Genomic DNA, 20,373 nt, shown 5'->3' on the forward strand with positions numbered 1-20,373 from the left:
CCAGTTTATTTACATAAAAACATTTTGCCATGCAGCTTGCGAATTGCACTCAGTTGAATGACAAAGACAAGCACTATCTTGCTATTTAAAAATGCCTTTATATAGAAAGATAATCGTCTCTTAAATGAGTTAACTACAACCTTATAAATCACTATAGACAATTTAAAACAGCGATGGATAATTTTAAAATGTAAAGTCCTTCAGGAAAGAGCTTTTATAGTTTACACATTGGCAAAATGAAAAGCAAACTTTTTAGTACGGTAGCTGAATAGTGCACTTTTAATAAATCTAGTAAAACAAAAATAAATATACATTACAGGCTCAGATTTGTAGGCAATTTTAAATAGTTACTTAATGTTAACAATGTCTTAAAAATTTTGCCAGTAGTGATATGCACACAGTAGGTGGTCAGTAAATGCTGATATACAGAAATGTTTAGAGTTGACAGCAACCCGCATTCATTCATTCCCTACATTATAATAAATACATCATAGTAAAGGTAAGAATGAAAAAGGATAGCTTTCTTTACAATATTTAACACTTTCTTGAAAAGACGAAATGTTTACATGGTGTAATTCTTATAGTCAGACCTTTTAAATTCAAAGAACAGTCTTAAACACATTATGCTCTTTTTATCTATTCAGATGACAAGTGCTAAATCATACACTGACAAAGAAAGGAATATTTTTTAAAATTAAGATAAAACTTAACTTTCAATAAGTTTTTGAGATGATTTTATAACAAAAATGGTGCCAGACCTAAAATAACTAGACTTCTCCATCATTTTAAAATTAATTGTAAAGAGTCTATTTGGCCAAAATGACAAAATATCTATTTAAAAGCAGTAATACCATGTAAGCCAATAAGGGATGTTACAGAGAAAATATATCATTACATCAAAGTCTTCTATTATTTAGCACATGAGTCAAATCTGTGGCCTAAGAGAAAACAGCCTTCTTCAAGGTAGTGTTCCATCATAATACAGTGTGTCCTTGGCTTACTGGGGAAAATTTTCCTTGCTGAGATACTAGCATGGAGGAATCTATATTCCAAAAATACTACACTGGAAAAAGTACAAAATTTTATAGATGCATGAACTGAGGCACATTGAATTAACATTCCTAATATCGTATGTACAAATGGCATTTTGGGAATAAGCTTCATGGTCGATCAACGCTTCTAATATTTAGTAATTTCAAGGTCGTCAAGATACACCAATATCTAAAGCAGCTCATGTCAACCCATTAAGAAACTTGGGTAATATTTTCTGTTCCAATAAACAACATGGTTTTATGAGTGACTGCTTTAAGAGATTTAATTGAGGCGTATGAAAAAAAAAAACCCTAGAGAACAAGAGTGTTATGTTGTATGATGGGGCATTGAGATCCTTTTTTTAAGTATATACAATAAAATGCCAATTTACTGTTTCAGAACATAGGTGAATAATCTGCCATCGAAGGGGGCATCTGCGTGACTTTGTTCTAAGGCTTAAGGTTCATTTCAGGGTCAAGACTGGGCCATCTGGATTCGATGGCCTTGAAGGTAGCACCCATATAGCTGGGAACCCATCGTCAGGACATTTAGGACTGCAAATTCAGAGAGGGGAAAGCTCTTCTGCTTCAGGGATTTGGAACCATAAATCTGCAATCCGCTGACAAAAGTTCAATTATTAAATGAACTTAATATTTGAAATTAAAAAGCTTAAATGGCTAATTACTTATCAGACTATAGGATCTGTCACCTTGATCATGTAGTCAGTTTTTAATGTCATTCTTATCTGATGGGAAATAATAATGCAAGTTCTTTTCCTCATCTCAACACCTCTTTCAACTTAGAGAAGAGGTTTATAATTTTTGTTCTAGCAAACTAAAAAATCCATGTTCCTAGGGAGAAGAGAACCCACAGCTAAAGAAAGTATCTTATGTGCCAGTTTCTCACAAACCACATATTTAAAGGCTAGTGATGACTCGAAATCACTGTCCTCGCTTGTGTTAAGCATAGGCTATTGCAACCCTCGCCTTGATTAGGCACTTGAACTTGATCATCTAACTGTAAATACTTTCAATTAAAGTAATCACACAGGATGACTCCATTTTATAATGGAGGTGAGCCCTTCCTAAGGAAATTAAGCTGGTGTTAAGTGAAATGAATACTATTTCTACACTGGTTTCACATTCATTGGTATTCAGATGTTTCTTTTGAATGCCAACTAATTTTCACTTTCTGTAGAAGCAGCAAATTAGTAGTTTAAAGGGCCTGTAAAGCAGTTACTTTTACAGATCCAGAAGTATATTTTTCCCATTTTTATAAAGTATTACTCATAAGATATTAAACAGGAAAAACGAAAAACTAAGGGAATTTTAGAAATATTGGGGTATACAATTCCCTGTTACATATTGCTTAACAACTGAATACACCAGGTGGCCATACCTGAATTCACAAGTGGGAAACATAGTCTGGACAAGGCTTGCTATGTCTGTACTGCATGACATACACTGTTGACTGATGCCACCAATATAACATCACTACTGCAAGGATGTGCCATATTTGGTGGCTCGAACCGAGGTAGTTTAGTTGTCCTGTAAAGGAAGGTTGAGAGAATGAATGTTGACTGTAGTATTTTTAAATTAAAATTAAAGTAAATTTTTATTTTTGGCCTTGGAAATATAGCTCAGAAACAGAAAGATTTTGGTAGTCTCAGAGCCCCTAGAAACTGACTCAATTAAGAGCCAAATGTTTTTTAGGAAAGGATGAATTCATATTTGAGTCTAATTTTAAAGTTTTATTCATAAAGGTATACTGGTGAATTTGAGAAATACTATTCCGAATGTGTTTTCAAAAATCTGTTGTGGTTAATTTCAGGAATTTGTCCTTTAGTCTTCCATGTCTCAATTTATATCTGGTGAAGAAAAGACATTCCATGAGAGAAGCAGAGAAAATTAGTGCTACAAATCATGGAGTTGCTATGGAGTATACACATTTTGTGTCTGGAGGTGGGTCTGCTAGAAGCACTTCTTATTTCAAGCAGGTGTGTAAGGAGAAAGCTCAGGTCTGAATCTTGAGCTATCAAACTAATAATCTGCAAAATGTAATTAGTGATAGGTTAATTAAGTTTGGTTAGTTCATATACAACCTAGGAGAATTATTTTTCTTTGTGATTAAAGGTTAAGTCCCAAGGAGATTAAATAATTAACTTGTAGGAAGCTTCTTCAAAAATAAAATACAGGGCTATAGAAGTTTAAATGGAAATAACTTTCTTACTCTAGATGTTTCTATAGTCATGTAATGTAAATATCTCTAAACCTTCTCTTACCAAGAAAAATAATCAGTAGATTTTAATGTGTAAGTCAACAGAATTCCTTCTGTAAGTGTTCTTAGCCCTTTTTTGACAGTCTAATGAAGTCCATAGATTCATTTTAAAAACCTAAAATACAGAGGATTAAAAAGAAAATTGATTATATTGTAATACAGATATCACAGATCTGCTAAGTTCTGTCCATGGACACCTGGGAGATGCCTGGACTCATCGAATACCACTGTGATGTTTATGTAGAGTTAAAAATTTAACCTGAGCTGAAGTTAAGTTCTTAAGTTCAAGTTTTTGGATTTTATGGTATTCGCTCATCATCTGCCACCAATGCACATGTTTCTCTTTACAGTCAGGTCATAAATGAGGACTGGCTGGACAAGGTTTTTAAGCCATTCATTTATGAACATCTGAAATGATCATTTTTATCTGTAGAGTTTTCGTGGTCTACCTATTGCCACTGCTCAGAGGTACCTGGGGCACATTTTATGTCAAGTTAATCTTGCAGAAATGTTAAGTTGCATAACATTTGCCCTTTTATAAGTGTCCTATATTAGACAGCTGGGAACTCCTGATCTGAATATCTTAAGGACTAAAAATGTTAGAGAACTTCCGTGATTTAATTTTCTACACGTGTCTGTGATGAAGAGGAAATAATCTTTAAAATAATTATTATAAATAAAATGAGACAAAAATGTATTTTTACCAGAACTGTTTGCTGAGGAAAATTCCAGCCCTGTCTGGAGTATGGGTGGTCTTCAATTCAGGAACATGTCCTAATTATGTCCCCGAATCCTAATGTTTACAACACTCGAGTTCTTTGTATTCCATTCTTATGAAAACTCATTGGTGAAAAACCGAGTGCACTGAGGAATGCCCGAGGTTCTACCATCTATTCATCCTCTAGATCTGGGTTTCTCCTCCTTTCTTTTTCCACTACACCAGTCCTCAGTTCCCTACAGAAGTGGTTCTCAACCCAGGAGAGGAAAAATGAGTTTGCAGTTTGAATTAAACTACTCCCTACGTACGGCCCTACAATGACAAATCACTGCTTTAATGTGCTCTGTCATTCTTCACGCAGCCAAAGGGCCCCTGAACTTGTATCACCCTGGCCTTTACTAAACCACAGATTTCATTTATGGGACTGGGGTTGAGAAACATCATAACAATAATTGCTAACATCGAGTGTTTACTACTTGTGAAGAAATGTGCTACATCTAATCCTCACAAAGCTTAATAACTTGTTTAGTTTATGCAGCTAGTGAGTGTCCATGTGGGGTTTGAATCCAAACAGTGACACCGTTCATTCTACCTAGTGTCCTCTTAGTTATTTTCTATCAGAAATTTTTCCTCTGGACTAAAGAACCTGGGAAATCTGTCTTTCTCTTGAATGACTAGCTTGTGTATATCTTGTGGACAGGAAGACTCTTTAACCTTTATCACTTTCCTATTAGCGCTGGATGCCAGAAAGCTGAAAGCCAGACTGGTGGCCTTTATCTATTTGATAGAACCTTATGTTGGACAGATATATTGTGAAGTGATCCTAACCCTGGCTTGTTTTCATTATCTTCTTATTTGTAATTTTACATGTCTCTGCATATATAAATTAATTTTTAATAATATGTTGGGCCCTGGCTGGTGTGGCTCAGTGGATTGAGCACCAGCTTGTGAACCAAAGGGTTGCTAGTTCGATTCCCAGCCCGGGCACATGCCTGGGTTGTGGGCCAGGTCCCCAGTAGGGGGTGAGTGAGAAGCAACCACACACTGTTGTTTTTCCCCCTGTCTTTCTCCATTCTCCTCTCTTTAAAAATACATAAAAATTAAAGGAAAAAAAAAAAGAATAAGTTGGCATGTAAAGAATAGCAATTGATAATTAGTGCTCCACCAAAAAACAGTGGCTGGGGGGTCAGAAGACTTTATCACTAGTTCACAATTGTGAAATGGCGGTAACCACAGCTAGTGGACTCACTTTACATTGTAAGGATGAAAGGAAAAATCTGTGAAAACCCTTTGAAAGTTAACAGTTTAGATAACATTTGAGGAGAGCCACTCCATCATTAGTAGTGTTGAAAAAAAATCTAAGTTTATACATCAACCATATATTTAGAATAAAGTTACAAAATCAGTGTAAAAGCAGTACCTACCTGGAAAGTAGCGTTCTGGAACTTTGGAAACGTAGAATAGGAAAGCAAGAAGAGCGATCACGTACATCACAACCACACGGGGTGCAAAGTCCTGAAAAGCCAAACATGCTGTTCACAGGTCTTCCTACTATGATTGAAACTCCAATTTATTATGAATTTGATTTACAGATAGAATTCACAGGTGGATTATAATTAAGTCTGTTAAATCTGAATTGCTTTTGCAGACAGTCTCCAATAATAGAAATCCCACTCTTAATCCTACAGAAAGCCGTCCACAAGAGCAGAGCACAGAGCATGCCCTGAAGGTTACTGTACTAAAGGAGACAGAGCTTAAAAAGGCTGAAGGTCCTACAACCTACAACCCCATCTACAATATAGATACATGGGTGGAGTGCATGTAGGGTGGAGTTACCAGATGAATAAGCAAAAAGACTGAAGACCAGGGACTTACGGCTGCAAAGACCCAAGGAGTGCGGCCCAATCACAAAATCTGTTCCACCATCCCAGGAAGGGGGTCTTGTTGAGTACTACTACAAAGCGTCTATCTCACCGCTCTACTGGAAAGCTCCTCCATGCCCTAAGAAAATTAGCCAGCTACAATTTATATGTATTGTTTCCTAACTCTGGTTATAAACCCAATTGACCAAGAGCCATTTAAGAAATAAAGACAGGTTACTTTTCTTCTCTCTTCAAATATCTGAGAATTATCATAGCCCTCTCTACTTTCTATATTCTCAAGATAATCAACCTAGGATTTCTCAAACATTCTGGAACACGACTCCAACCTACCTCCCAGAATTAGCCCTTATGGAACTTTTTATCTTTGGTTAGTGCTTTTATTTTCATCTTTGAAATTTCCCTGGAAGTCTCCCTTTGCTTTTCCACAGGAATGACCTGTAAGCATGTCAGATTTCCATCTTTGAGAACCACTGTCTTCCTAAGCCATACTTCTATTTTAAGATGTCTGCACATGGGAAAGTTCCTACTTTTTCCTGAGTTCTCTAAAATCCACTATCTTAATGGGTCTGGTTCTCTTTTTTTGTTATTATAAACTTAAAAGGGATGAGTCACCCCATTCTGAAATTTTGGTCACTTCTACATCAACAATCAGTTACTAATTTCTGGTTAGAATTAAACCTCGAGTGGCGGTTCCCTATTCCATTTTCTTTACTTATTTTCAGGAAATCACATTCCCAGAAAATAATGTTTTCATGGATGTCGGGATCACTGAAGTTCCTCATCACTACTGTCTCACCTTTGTCCCTGTTTTTCTTTTCTTTTTTTTTAATCCTTATCTGAGGGCATGCTTATTGATTTTAGAGAGAAGAGAGGGAGGGAGAGAGGGAGAGAAACATCAATGTGAAAGAGAAACATCAACTGGTTGCCTCCCGTATGTGCTCTGACTTGGAGCTGAACCCACAACATAGGTATGTGCCCTGACTGGGAATTGAACTCACAACCTTTTGGTTTATAGGATGATGCTCCAACCAACCAAGCCACACCAGCCAGGGCTCTCCCTATTTCCCAGTCTTAAGAAGAAAGCATCACCCTAGTCCTCAAGTTGGCAACGTGGGCAGGCATCATATCACTCAATTCGCTAAACCACAGAACTTCCTCTTTTTAGTTTTATACCCAAATGTTTTTCTACATGCTGTTGCCAGCTTCTTGCAAGTATATGTAATCCTGCCGCATCAAAAAAATATCTGATTCTTTGGAATACTACCTGTATTTAAATTCCCATATTCCAGATGAAGTTTCCATTACAAAAGTATATGTGATTTCTGCTAGATTTTTGGGCATGTTTACTGATGTTAAACATTCTCAACTTTACTCTCTAGTACATACTTAAAACATTTCCATTTGGATCTCTAAAAATGTCTCATTTCTAATCCTCTTTTCAAGAATATTCAGCAGTTATCACTGAGGTTCTTCCTCCTGTGCTCCAACCGTGCCCCTATCATACCTACCTCTAATAGCTCCTATTCATCAGTATATTTTCTTTGGTGGGTCAAGTATGCTTCCACGGCTCCAGCCCCCAATACAGCAATGATTTTCAAAACTTAATGACTAGTCTCGAAGTCTAACCTAAATTTTATGACCTATCTCCACTTTTATATCCCACAGGACCGAGGTAAAAATCTGTCCCAACTCCTCCTCCTCTACCCACACACACACAGCACCCACTGCCCCTCCATCTGTGCTTGCGTCGTCACTGGTGGTTTCCTCGCCTCAGCCGACAAAGCTAGAAATACGTGAGTCACCCTCGACAGGTAAGGACTCGGGTACTTACACACTCGGTGTAACAGAAAGAATTAAGAATGTATTATTTCATAGAAAGCTAAAAGTATATGTGATTTGCTCAGAAAAACATGGTAGTTACTTTATCTTGGTTCTTGCAAGGTACGCTTATTTATATCGGTATAAAAATTATGGTATCAATATATAATTATAAATATGGTCTCAAGTGACAAAGACCCCCCCACTTGGCCTGATACTACTATACCCAAAAGGAATATAATTGAAAGGACACACAAAATGGAAAAAATACAGATGTTTAACCTACCTGTACAATAGGAGCACCTATTCCTCCATTGAGCCAAACCCAGTGAAGTGTAGGAATCACTCCATATCCCGAAACAGAACAAAAGATGATGGAACGAAGCCTCTGCCACTGCTGTGTGAGGTAATCGGGATGAATCTGCGCAAAGAACACTGCCAGGATCATAGCAAGCACTGTGACCAAGTACACTTGACGCCAATACTGGAATGGAAGGTGATCAAATTTTAGTTGTTATTAATAAAGGAAGGAAAAAGTAATTTTGGCTTCTACGTTACACATTCCAATTTACTTGGTATTTTAATTTCTGAACATGATTACCTATCTTTCTTTAAAAAATCCATGTTCCATACAACTTTGTTAAGTTTCTCAGGATGACATACCAAATTTCAAAGTGAGCTGGTTAAGAGACCACATTTATCACACGAAACATTTTCTGAGGACCTATTATATGCTAGGGACAATTTATGTCCTGGAGAAACAAAGATGATTATGACATGCACTTGCTCAGTGGGTGAGCTCACAGACTATGGGAGGGGCAAACATGTAAACCAGTGATTATAAGCTAATGATAAGTACTGTAACTGCATTATCAACAGAATGCCGTAGAACCATGGAAGAGGAAGCAATGAATGTTAATTGGAGTAGCTAAAAATGTTTCACAGAGATGACCTAAGCTGGGTCTTGAAGAATATGTAAGATTTTATGGGAGGAGGAAGCTCTCAAGGGAAAACAAAAACCCAGCACACGCAGCCACATGCAGCAGGGAAGTTTTGGGAAGGGAGGCTGAAAGGCAAGCGTTCCGGCAGGCTATGAATTTGGAACTTTTACCATGTTGGTGCTGAGAGAAGAGCAGAGTTCTTTAAGAATGGGGTAACATGGCTGTTTTTCAAATTGACTCATTAGAAAAAGAACTCTGACAACAATGTGGAAAAGAATGAGAATGACAGGAAGTCAGCTAGAAGATATACCAATAGCCAATTCAACAAGTGAATAGGAGCTTGGATTCTTGTTGAACAAGGAAGATGGATATGAGCACCAGATTCAGGAGGCATTTTTGAAATAAAGTCTTACTGGCTGACTGGCTGCGTCAGAGGGCGGCAGAGGATGGCTTGGCTGTTTTTAGTATGAGAGACCACACACACAGCTTCTATTAATAGAGAAAATGAACAAAGATGGTCCAAATGCATGAGCGCACGCACGCGTGTGTGTGTCTGTGTGTGTGTGTGTGTGTGTGTGTGTGTGTGTGTGTGTGTGTGTGTGTGTGTTGGGGGGAGAAAAATGGGGGACGTGAAAGAATGTTTATTTAAAAATTTATTAGGTTTGAAGGTCTTCTAGAACATTTAGGTCTCTAAGTGAGCAGCAGAAACCTGGTTTTGAAGCATAAGAGTTAGCACCTCATGGATGGAGTTCTTAACCTGGACTCCAGGGACCTGTGTGGGCCTATTAGCTTCCTGAAATCACATGTCAAAATATTTGGTTGCTTTTTGCCCAAATGTACATTTTCCTTGATGGAGGGTCCCTAGCTTGCAGTCTCATTCTCAAAGCAGCCTGTGTTCCTTAAAAGGTAAAGAGCCACTATAGCAGGTGAATATTTGGAAAAGATTAGACCAGAAGGAAGAACATTTTTCCTTTAAATGATCATGGACTGTATTACTTTAGTTTCTCCTTTCTCTTTAATCTATCCTGACTTTTAATTTCTCTGAAGAGATTTACAAAAAGTATTTGCCTGATCTTTTTGATTATCTGATATGTTTACAAAGATGTAAGCAGAAAACAGATTCTAGAGAAATACAGAATAAGATGAGCAAAAACAATTCCAAATACTACATGACTGTACTTAAGCCTCTAGTTTAAGTTGGCACATTCCGTCTAAATTTTTTAAAGACATAAACAGTTTCATTCAAAACAAACAAGCATGAAGGCTAAGCAGGCCATAAAAAGATTTTACTACTAAAATCTATTTTACTACTAAACCAAATTTATAACAAGTTAATTGCATATATATTTAATTATATACTTATGTTTCAAACTAATTAGGCCTAAAGGGCAAATGGCGCACTTATGTCTATAATTAATATATGCTCTTACATTCAAACCAAATTTATGATTTTTCTCTTTGCTAGTTTTATACTGCTGCTATGTTGGCAGTTTTCTATTACTGTGTAGCAACAAAGTCTACGTAAAACTCTTCTGTTTCTTCCCTAAGTTAATTGTGTGCTTATTCAGACTTTCAAAGGAACAATAGCAAGAAAATCCAGACCTATATGAAAGGTAGAATGAAAACTGCTTTAAATTACTTACATTATTACAATAAAATGCATAAAATACTCCAGAGACATAGCAGCCCAGTATCCCAATAGAAATTCCTGCATAATCTAATGCCATCCATCTTCGACAGGTTTTTTCTGATCGATGGCAGGAAAAAAGATGATAGCCCACAGAGCAAAGCATACAGACCTGTGGGGGTGGGGGGAAATTGAAAGTGAAACCAAAAAATTGAAGTGAAACACAAAGAAACTAAACCAACTCATGTGCGATGTTCAGGAAGTGGTTCAGGAAGCCCAGTCAAACACACCTGGGCTGGGAGCTCAGCCCTGGGCTTAGGTCAGTCAAGCGTGTCATTTCTCCAACCCTCGGTTTCCTCATGGGTAAAACGGGCACAACAATCATATACAGAAAGACATTTAAAATGATAGCTATTTTATAATATAAAAATTTAAAATAAATAGCACAACAGTAGGAAAATTATGCAATACAAATGTTTTAAAAATATCCACTGGGGCTTACTTTGATCCATGAATGCGTTTTCTTTTTAATAAAGTATTTACTATATAAGTAATCCATGTCTTTAAAAAAAAGTCAAAGAACATAGAATTGTATGAGGTAAAAATTAAACCCTTCCTGTTCAAATCTATTCCCCAAAGGTCGCCAATGATAACATTTACATCTTTTCATATATTTTCAATGAGTATATCAAAGATGTATAATGTAGAAGTCTACATGAACAATACATAAATACTTTTTTTTAGATTAACCAAATGGAATCACATTAAACATTCTGCTCTGAAGTTTGCTTTTTTCATTTAAGATTCTTCACGTCTGTATGTGATTTCACTGTGTAGAGTTTACTTTGTTGTGTCCAAGAAAAGATAATTATGACTTTTGCTTACTTTATATAATTGTCAAATTGAGAGCAAAATAATCTGATTCAATGGCCCACTCTAAAAACTGGTAAGATTTTTATGGTTGAATTCTATCCAGACATTAAATCCTTGCTGTGTGTCATGCACTTGGGACACAAAGATGAAACCTTTACTCAGACAGATATTCCTGAAACAAATGGTGACAGAAGAAGTCCCACAAGAAAAGTCAGTGCAGAGCACAGTGAGCGAATGGAGGAGGGAGGGCACTGGCTCAGCGGGTGTGTGTATTTGGGAGGTGGGACTTGTGGGTGGACACACCCGAACTGAATGGTAAAAGGTCGATCTGGCATTCGTCAAGGACAGAAACAATGATGTGCACGTGTTTATTGGGAGGTTCACAGGAAAAGCAACACACTGAGAAACTGAACCATTAAGGAGTGTCATGTGGCCTTCTTCATGACAGTTATGAAAAGTTACATACATCAAGCAGTTTTAACTTCAGTATTACGGGCCAGGTGTGCTACTACGGAAGGTCTGAAGTGCACCCTTAGAGAAGGCTGGGAGGAGAGGCTACAGGAGGAGCCCTGGGGAGCAACCACCAGAGCCTACACTGGGCCAGGGACAGTGGGGGTGGGGAAAACAGGACAGATAAACAACGTGAAGTAGGTCAAACTGATAAACATCTGTAAGCAATTGGTAAGGCAGATAAATGGTCATCTAGCTGTTCTATAATCTGGTCACTAAACCTAGTCAGTCCCCATAGCCTCAATATTAGTATTCAAAGCAATGTACTCATTTCTTAATCCAGTCTAAAATCCTTATTGGTCTGTGGCTTTGGCAACTAAGCTACAAGTTAGTTTACTGATCCAATTAAACATAAAATTCTGGTCATTTGTTTTCTCAAATTACCCTTGAGATAAAACACAGTAAATCCAGAAAAGCATCAAAGTATATATTTTCATCAAAAGGGAAAGATCTCATTGTCACAATGCTTAGCGACACAAAACACATGCAGAGGTGATCATAGCTTGAAAGTTGGTGGACAGGTAGGCAGGCAGGCGGCAGCTGTGAGGCAGCTGTGCATACACAGCGTCAGGACTTTTAACCCAAATTTCAAATGTGGTTACCTCTGGGAAGCCGAATTTCAAGTGACTTTTACTTTCTTCCATATACATTTTTGTTTGCTTGAATTTTTCCATGAGTATATCTTACAGTGGTCATAAAAAACAACAATATAGCTAATTTCTTTGTGAACAAGAGGAAAAACTACAGTATCAAAGGGAAAGTACAGTCTATAGTGTTAATAGAGAGCGCTGAGTTTTAGAATGTTAACCTATACTTAGTATGTCCTCTTTTAAGGAGAAGTGTCACGGTTGGTTCCTTAAAAAACTGACAAAAATGATTGGGCAAAATGAGTATGTTTCAGTTTTCTTCTGTAAAACATCGCACTCCCTCAAGGTGGACAGATAACGAGAGTGTGACACCCTACGTCGGCACTCCTTGGCACAACAGCCAAGTGTCTCAGGCTCCTATCTCTCCGACCTCCTCCTCCTCCTCTGTTCTCTCTCCCAGGATCCAACCACAAAGACCAACAGCGGCAAGTCCAGAAAGTGCTAAGCTGTCTCTTGCTTCTGGGACTTTATAAAACTATGTTTTTCCTCTGTAAATGCCCTGCCTCAGCCTGCCTTCTGCCCTCCTCCTTGAGTGACCTGGTCTTTATGCCAGGTTGGTTTTGTTCAGCACGGTATTCCCGAAGCCTAGCTTAGTACCTGGCTTTAGATAGGAGGCATTTAAAAATATTTATTGAACTGAATGTAAATGAACTGAATCTAGGGAAAGACGCTCTCAGAGTCTACTCTTCTCTAGGACAGAAAGACCTCTGGGAAAGTTCAGAGCCCCTGGAATCACATTCTGTTATTCACAATACACTCTATTAATTTGGTTGGGAGGAAAGCACTGAGTATAAGAAATGAGTAAAAATGAAAAGAGGAGAAAAATGCTATGTGTTTTAAAAATTAAATGTAAATCAATATTAACATATATTTATGGTTTACCATACTACCTGCTGATTCTAAGAATTTGGAAGAACTGGGTGAACAAGTGGTAAGTATAATTTCATAAAAATAACAGAAATGATATCTTTAAGTAGGGAAGAAGTGCTCAGTTGTCCTTCGCAAGTTTCATGGTGTGTAACACAGAGACCATGGCGCTGCCACTTGGGAGACCAGGATTTTACTGTCCTGTGGAACAGTCCTGGGCGACCACTGTAATACTTTGGGTGTTTCTCTATGGGCAGTTTCTGTAATTATCTCATCTTTATAGTTTTGTAATGCATTGTTTTTTTCAGGCCAATGTGAAAATCAATATGTATTCCTCGAACTAACATCAGCTGAGGCTGAGCGGCGAAGGGATGGAGGACAGGCCCGGGGGCGGAGGAAAACAGGTGGGGTTCTCAGAGCAGATGGTACCCATGTACCTAACGGGGGGGGGGGGGGTGAAAACCAGTTTTGCTTATTAATGATTATTAAGGGCACCTCAGTCTGTGTTAAGATATATCTAAAATTTTAACTATAAAATAATTCATTTTAAAACTATCAATGGATTCTAGAAGATATTTAGGCTTCAATCAGGACAAGAATTACACCTGAGAAAGAGTATACTTTAAAAAACACTTAAAAGTAATTTTCTAACAATAATAACACAAAAATCAGAGTGTTCTTTCCCTCAAAGAACTTTAAAATATTATTCCAGAAACCGGAATTCTAAAAAAAAGGAGGGGGAGGAAGATTTTTCTGATATGTTTCTTAATCATTTAATTCCAAAGTTTTGAGTCAAAAGATAAAGGTCTGAAATTGACACATAATAGAAGCAACACCTGCGCAGCCAGCTTACGGGTTAACTGCAGGGAGTGCTGGCCTATGTTTGGAGGAAGTGGGATGACACCATTTTCTTTTCATTTTTATGATGTTCTGTGCTTTGTGCATTTTTTTTCAATTTAAAAATGTCAACAGGATTTTGGTTCACATTTGTTTTCTTTTTTAAAATTATGTTTGTAAAACTATTAAATACAACTTCTAAAGGTACTATTATAGATTTTTGAAGAAAAATGCTAAAGAATTAACAAATACAAGAGGTAGAGAGGAGCAGAAACTGAAGGAGTATTTGAAATCAGGCAAGTGTAAAAGAACCAAAGGAAATTTACATTAAAGCAACAGAAAAGATCAATACCAGCAAAACAAGATGTTAAAGTTAAGATGGTATGGAAACAACAAATACAAAAATCAGACATATAAATAGGAAAAAGATGAAAAATCTTCTCAAACAAGTTTTAAGCAGACACTAGTATTCTACTTCAGTCAGAAAATATAGTACAGAGATTCCTATCCTTATATTAATCTTAAATGAGAGATGTCTAAACAGGGAAGGAGAAAAGGAAACAAAGAAATTTTCTCAATCTTTAAAACTTACTAGATTTCAAATAATAACATCCAAATGTACTTACATAAAACATATTTTTCTGTGTTTATACTATAAAAGCAAGTAAGCTAACCTATATGTCATTTTGGGGCTTTCAAAGCAAGTAGTGGGTATGAAGCAAGCCACCTGCCCACGCTTGTCTGACTCAAGTTCTCTTTACCAGTAACAGTGTTTGTGAAGTGACTTACCTGGAAGCAGAAAAGACAAATAGAACATATCACAAAATCTTCTCTGGAGGCACTTGCCGAGGGTAACACAGATGTCATGTCATATATCCCCAGTGTGAAGAAGAGAAAGAAACCCAGCAGATGACTCCAGATGTTTACTGTCTCATTAGATAAAATAAACAAACTGGAAAACAAACAAACAAACAAACCATGCAGTTTAGAACTATAGTGGCTCACTCGTTGCAATTAAAAGGTTAGTGCAATTTTTCTGGGTTATCTAACATTTGTTACTTTAAGCCCTTAACCCAATCTCTGCCTTTCTAAATTTGATATATCATTTAGTCTAATTAATCTCTTAAGTTTTTCCACAACCAATCCTAGGGTCTTAGAGCTTTTTTGGTGCTCACCTGTATTATCATATTGACCATTTTCTTCCTCATATTATAGTTACTTATGGATAAATTCCATCTCATCCTCCAGTCTATGAACTCCCTTGGATGGCTGGCACCATTCATTGTTATGATACCACTGTTCCAAGCACAGTGCCTTGCTCAAATTAGATGCTAAATGTCTACAGAAATAAATGTGCAGATGAAAACTGGTTATTAACTAGAATACTTTGATGTTCAATAATAAATATCTGAAAACCTTCTAAGTGTTAGTTAAGCACACACTTAAAATACCTTTTTAGCATTCATTAAATGCAAATAAAAAATTAACTGGACTTGAGAGAAGCAGAATAAATACAAACCGATTCACTGGAAATACCTTTAAGATGGGCATGCTGGGACAACTTGGCTATGATTATTTTGGAACCATACTAGTGTTTCCAGGTGGCATGTTCTTTTCAGGGACAATAGGAGGTTACTTTTAATATCAGTTTTATTTACCCTCTTTCAAAATGCTGACTAACTGGTTTGAGTTTAAGTAGTTTTGGCAGCACACATGGTTGGTGTACCAGCCCGACCACAAGTGGAAAGGCCTACAGTCCCTTCACCCCCTCTATAACAGATTAGCTCTGTGACCATGAGCAAGTCATTGAGCCTCTCTGGCTTCAGTGTCTTCACCTATAAAACAAGGGAGCTGGATCAGATGTTGCTGCCAGTCCCTCCCAGCTCCTTCCTTGCTTCTGTGAAATGTTTCTCCTGCTGTGGATAGAACTCATCTGATTACTTACTGAAAGGTGATACCATGATAAAAAGATTATATACCTTGCAGAATATAATCTTTCTAAACTACGGTCTTTGATTTTCACTGATTCAGAATCCTTATTAATAAGTGTTAACATATAAAGCTAACCTACTGAGTTTGCAGCAGTCACCATGGTTCCCATTTTCCCTTATCAACAGCAGCAGGGTCTCACACTGTCAAATGGTCATCAAGAGAAAAGTGGATCTTGTATCATGAATTTGAGGCTTTACTCTGTACAAGCATCAAGTATAAAGACTACTTATATTGTGTGTGTTGCGGGGGGTGGGGATAGCATGCAGGAATGTGAGAGAACACATTTAACTACAGGTCTGTGTTGACAATCAATACTATGCTCTGCCTATTGCTTTAGAACTTTTCATTTTGTGCAACTCAGTATAATCTAATGAACTGAATTGAGAACAATGTTGGCAGGGTTTTCCAAATAACAGAGTACTGGCAAACAGTTGTGACACAATACCTCTCATATCTGAAATCTGTTCTGGTCATGCTTGACAGCTAAAAGAGTGGGCAACAGCTGAAACTGGGAAGAGCACTTAGAAGAATATCCCCTGTAGAGGACATACTCCTATTTTATGAGAATCTATGGCCAGATTCTGTTCAGTTTCAAAATCAATAATCATCTCCATCATCAACATATATTCATCTTTGAACTCGATCATCATTATGATATCATTCACTGTGTGTTTAGGATTGTGTAGGGTTTTACATATATAATCTCATTTAATCTTTATTATTGTACTTTCTGAAGCAGCTATTGTGATCATTCTCACTTTTACAAATAGGGAAAATAAGGCTCAGAGAGGTTAACTTTTGTTTAAAGCTGTTAAGTGGAAGATCTGGACACCCAACGTTTTTTGTTTTTTTTGTTTTTTTTTTGACTCAACAGCCCAAGATCTAAAGCACTAGATTTCATTTCTCTATCCGTAATATTTGGGCTCTGATATCAGAATGCAGAGGACTGCTGTTAGGTGGGTATAAAATATTTAAGGCAATTCTCTACCTGCTCCATCCTTGTGGAAATGTTCATGGACAGCGGGGCCCAGCTCTGATTTCTTGTGTAGTAACTTATGCCTAGGAGGCGCCGGGGAGGAAACGATTACTTAGAATTCAAATTGTGAAGTCTTGTGGGCCATCCATTAAAATCAGGAAGTGATCGACAATGCTGTCAACTTGTGACTGTGAGTCTCAGAAATACTTCCAAGGCAGGGCAAAGGGACTGGGTGAAGACCATGCTGAAAAGAGCAAGAATCAGACATTCTGGTTGCTGCTTGAGCAATTCAAGTGGGGTCCTGTATTTAAGTATATAAAATGAATTTTAACAGAAAGCTCTCCTAAGAATTACTTTTTCAGTTTTGTTTTTTTAAACCCAGGCTTTCAAGGGACTTTTGGTTTCAAAGGTTTAGATGATGGGGAAATTCAGAATTGCTTCTATAGTGCTCGAGGAGGGCCATGCCCTTTATGATAGGCTCTCTTTGCTGATGTGCTTTTCCTACACAGCGTTTTTCACAATGGTTATTATGTAACAGCATAATTATCTTTTTTAATGTGTCACTCAGGCTGGACCATAGTACCACCATGAGAACAAGGGCCCTGTCTGTTCTCTGCACCACCTGGCTAAAGTCCCTGACACCTAGCAAGGGCTCCACAGTCCCTACTGAATGAATGAATCGGGGGTTTCTAAATATATATATATAAAACATTATATATACTTTATATATTATATGTCATGATCATATACGACATAATATATGTCAATGTGTATATATATACATCGTATATATACTTATATAACATGTATGACAATGTGAACTTGTTCACTATTATACAGGTATTTATCTGACCCCGAATGTCCGAATTTCCATAGGGCTGCTCTAAAAATAAAGCTTAGGTATACATAGCGGCAAGTGTGGCTCAGCCCCTGTCAGTGAGGTGTCCGCCGTGCATCCCAGCAAACACCAAAAGGAATAAAGGATGTAAAAGCCCTTTGTAAACAGCAGAGAGCCAGAGGGGAGCTGGTAATTAAAATCATTGTTACTATCATTATTATTCTGTGGATCAAGTACCCCGGCAGCGGAGGATGGAAGATAACGAGAGAGGAGAGGTGGTAGGAAGGGATGAAAAGGATGGGCACAGAAAGCAGCGGGGAGAGCAGAGGGGAGACCAGACAAAAAACGGTAGGTGAGGTGGGGCCGCCGGCGCGTCCCCCAGGCACGCCCCGCGGAGGCGGCCAGACCGTACCTTTTGATGCACAGCCTGGAGGGGAGGTAAGCCCGGTAGCCGTCGGTGATGTATGGGTTGTCCTTGAGGGACACGGGGATCTGCTCGTAGGTGTACAGGCGAATGCCGCGGGGCACCAGGACTGGCCAGTACTGGTAGCTGCCCAGCTCGATGTAATGCGCGCTCTTCAACAGCTTCTGATGCATCCTCCCCGGCCGCCACCGCTCCCCTACTGGGGAGCTCCCCCAAGCCCCGCCTCCCCGGGGAGGGGGCTTCGCTGCCGCAGCCCCCGCCCCGGAGTCCGCGGACGCTGCGCGAGTTCCTAGGACGCCGCCGCTGCCCAGGCCCGGCTGCGAACACGCACCGGCTACCGCCGTCAGCCTCACGGCTGACCGGCGGCGTCGCAGCCCTCTCTGACGTCAGCACGCCGCGGCGGGCCCCGCCCCTCGGCCGTCGCTAGGGCCGCCCCCTCTGGCGCGTTGGTGCTCACGTGTTTCAGGGGCGGTGGGTCGGGGCCCGGGTTCTGGGGCGGCAGTCGGGGGACGTGGTGGCCTGGGTCTCCCTTTGTTGGTGAGAAGAACACGGAACTGCGCAAGGGAATGCACGTGTTTTTTTCTTTCTTTCCGTTTTTAACTAGAAGCAATAGTTGTTAAATTTTGAAAAATCGGAGAAAAGAGTTAAATAGAAGAAAAATAAGAACTCGAGCTAAGTGTTCACCGGTTGGTTACTGTATGCCTCAAATCACACACGCTTAATGTCAGAAGGGAGCTAGATGTTTGTAAACTAAGGTTAGCCTTTAGTTGGAAATAGAGGATACTTGATGCTCGTGGAACATTTACCAAAATCTGACATCCACTGAGCCATAAAGACACCTCCAACACATTTAAAACACTGAAACCATTCAGAGCATGTCCTCTGACCCACTATGTACAGGAATTCTCATTTCCTAGTGCAGGAAAATCATGCCTGAGAGTGCCTGCCACTCTCATATATCCATTTTGGGACCGCATTACATTACTTTGTGACCACTGCTGATTCAAAGATGGATTAGTGGCTCATGAGATGTCCTGACACAAATGTCCATACAAGACCAATGGTAATTAGCTTGACCAATCAATTCCTTTCTTCGAAGTTTGACTTGGATATATGGAAAGAGAGCCTGTAGCCTGGTTTTTGAAACAGAAATAGAAAGATGCCCAGAGATTATCAGAGACAGAGAAAGCTGAGTTATGATAATGGTGGGACACTAGAGTAAAGTAATAAGAATGGCAGCTGCTTTGATTGTCAAGAATATACCCATGAAACCTGTTGCAAAATGACTTCTGGACTGACTTAAATAATTCACAACCCGTTTTAGTTCTCTCTAGTTCATTTCTATTTAATTTTTAAATCAAGCACACTTTAATACTAAACATTTAGCCCCATTGTCTGAATCCTAGAGAGGGAAAGAGGTCTGTGAATAAAAAAATTGAAGGAGTTCTTCCACTCAGGTTTATAAGACAACGGGAGCAGATGCAGCACTGCTTTGGGCACCTCTAACAGATGGTAGCACAAAGGGGAGAGGGCACAGTTTCCCACAGATAATCAGGGGATTTTGGCACTTTGAGTGTCAAATGGCAGTGTCCCATCTTAAGCACGCATGAGCCACATCTTGGGTTTTAGAGACACTTGTGGTGGGGGGGGGGAGGGGCTGAGGAGGGAGTTCTTCAAGGACCTGGAAGTCTTGCATGCTCACATGGGCCCAAGATCCAGGAAATGGAATTTTCTCTCTTGCTATATCCTACAGGCATATGCAATTTGGGACAACTTAGATTGTGCCTTGTTTTATAGGATAATTTCAGTGAGCTGAAATGGAGAGACGTGGGGACTGCATGGAGCACTTGGGAGAGTGAGATATTTTTTCCCTACTTTTTCTTTGTTGTTCCCTTCCTCCCTCCTTCCCTTCTTTCTTGTATATCTTGTTGCATTTTTTTACAATTCCAAAAACGTTGGAGTGAGACTGATAGGTATTGGAATGGCTACACCGTGTATGTTAATATTTAGTGAGTTCCAACTATATGCCACACATTTTCCTAGACACTGAGAAAGAAAACATGAATAAGACATCTTCTAGATAGACATCTTTGCCAGTCTTAGCAGCATTAAA

The 20,373-nt window shown here is 38.7% G+C and overlaps 1 protein-coding gene across 1 annotated transcript; it reads right to left on the reverse strand.

The window, feature by feature from the left end:
* Positions 1-14: 14 nt before the first annotated feature.
* On the reverse strand, positions 15-18,636 carry PAQR3 (progestin and adipoQ receptor family member 3). The gene is made up of 6 exons (XM_054591958.1): positions 18,249-18,636; positions 14,820-14,982; positions 10,313-10,468; positions 8,015-8,212; positions 5,452-5,542; positions 15-2,579 (listed from the first exon to the last, which is right to left on the reverse strand). Exons 1-6 carry the CDS (start codon positions 18,431-18,433, stop codon positions 2,437-2,439), a joined length of 936 nt encoding a protein of 311 aa, XP_054447933.1. The 5' UTR covers positions 18,434-18,636; the 3' UTR covers positions 15-2,436.
* Positions 18,637-20,373: the final 1,737 nt, after the last annotated feature.

The sequence above is a fragment of the Pteronotus mesoamericanus genome, unplaced genomic scaffold (genome assembly GCF_021234165.1).
Source record: "Pteronotus mesoamericanus isolate MK-2021 breed Mesoamerican mustached bat unplaced genomic scaffold, CSHL_Meso_final contig_130, whole genome shotgun sequence".
NCBI lineage: Eukaryota > Metazoa > Chordata > Mammalia > Chiroptera > Mormoopidae > Pteronotus > Pteronotus mesoamericanus.

Bases quoted from the DNA above. Each gene is read 5' to 3' on its own strand.
- PAQR3 (XM_054591958.1), bottom strand. From the start codon at position 18,433: ATGCATCAGAAGCTGTTGAAGAGCGCGCATTACATCGAGCTGGGCAGC. The intron at 14,983-18,248 runs GTACGGTCTGGC...TTTGTTTTCCAG, and splicing joins TCCAGGCTGTGCATCAAAAG to TTTGTTTATTTTATCTAATG. The intron at 5,543-8,014 runs GTAGGTTAAACA...TTGGCTTTTCAG, and splicing joins TAGGTGCTCCTATTGTACAG to GACTTTGCACCCCGTGTGGT.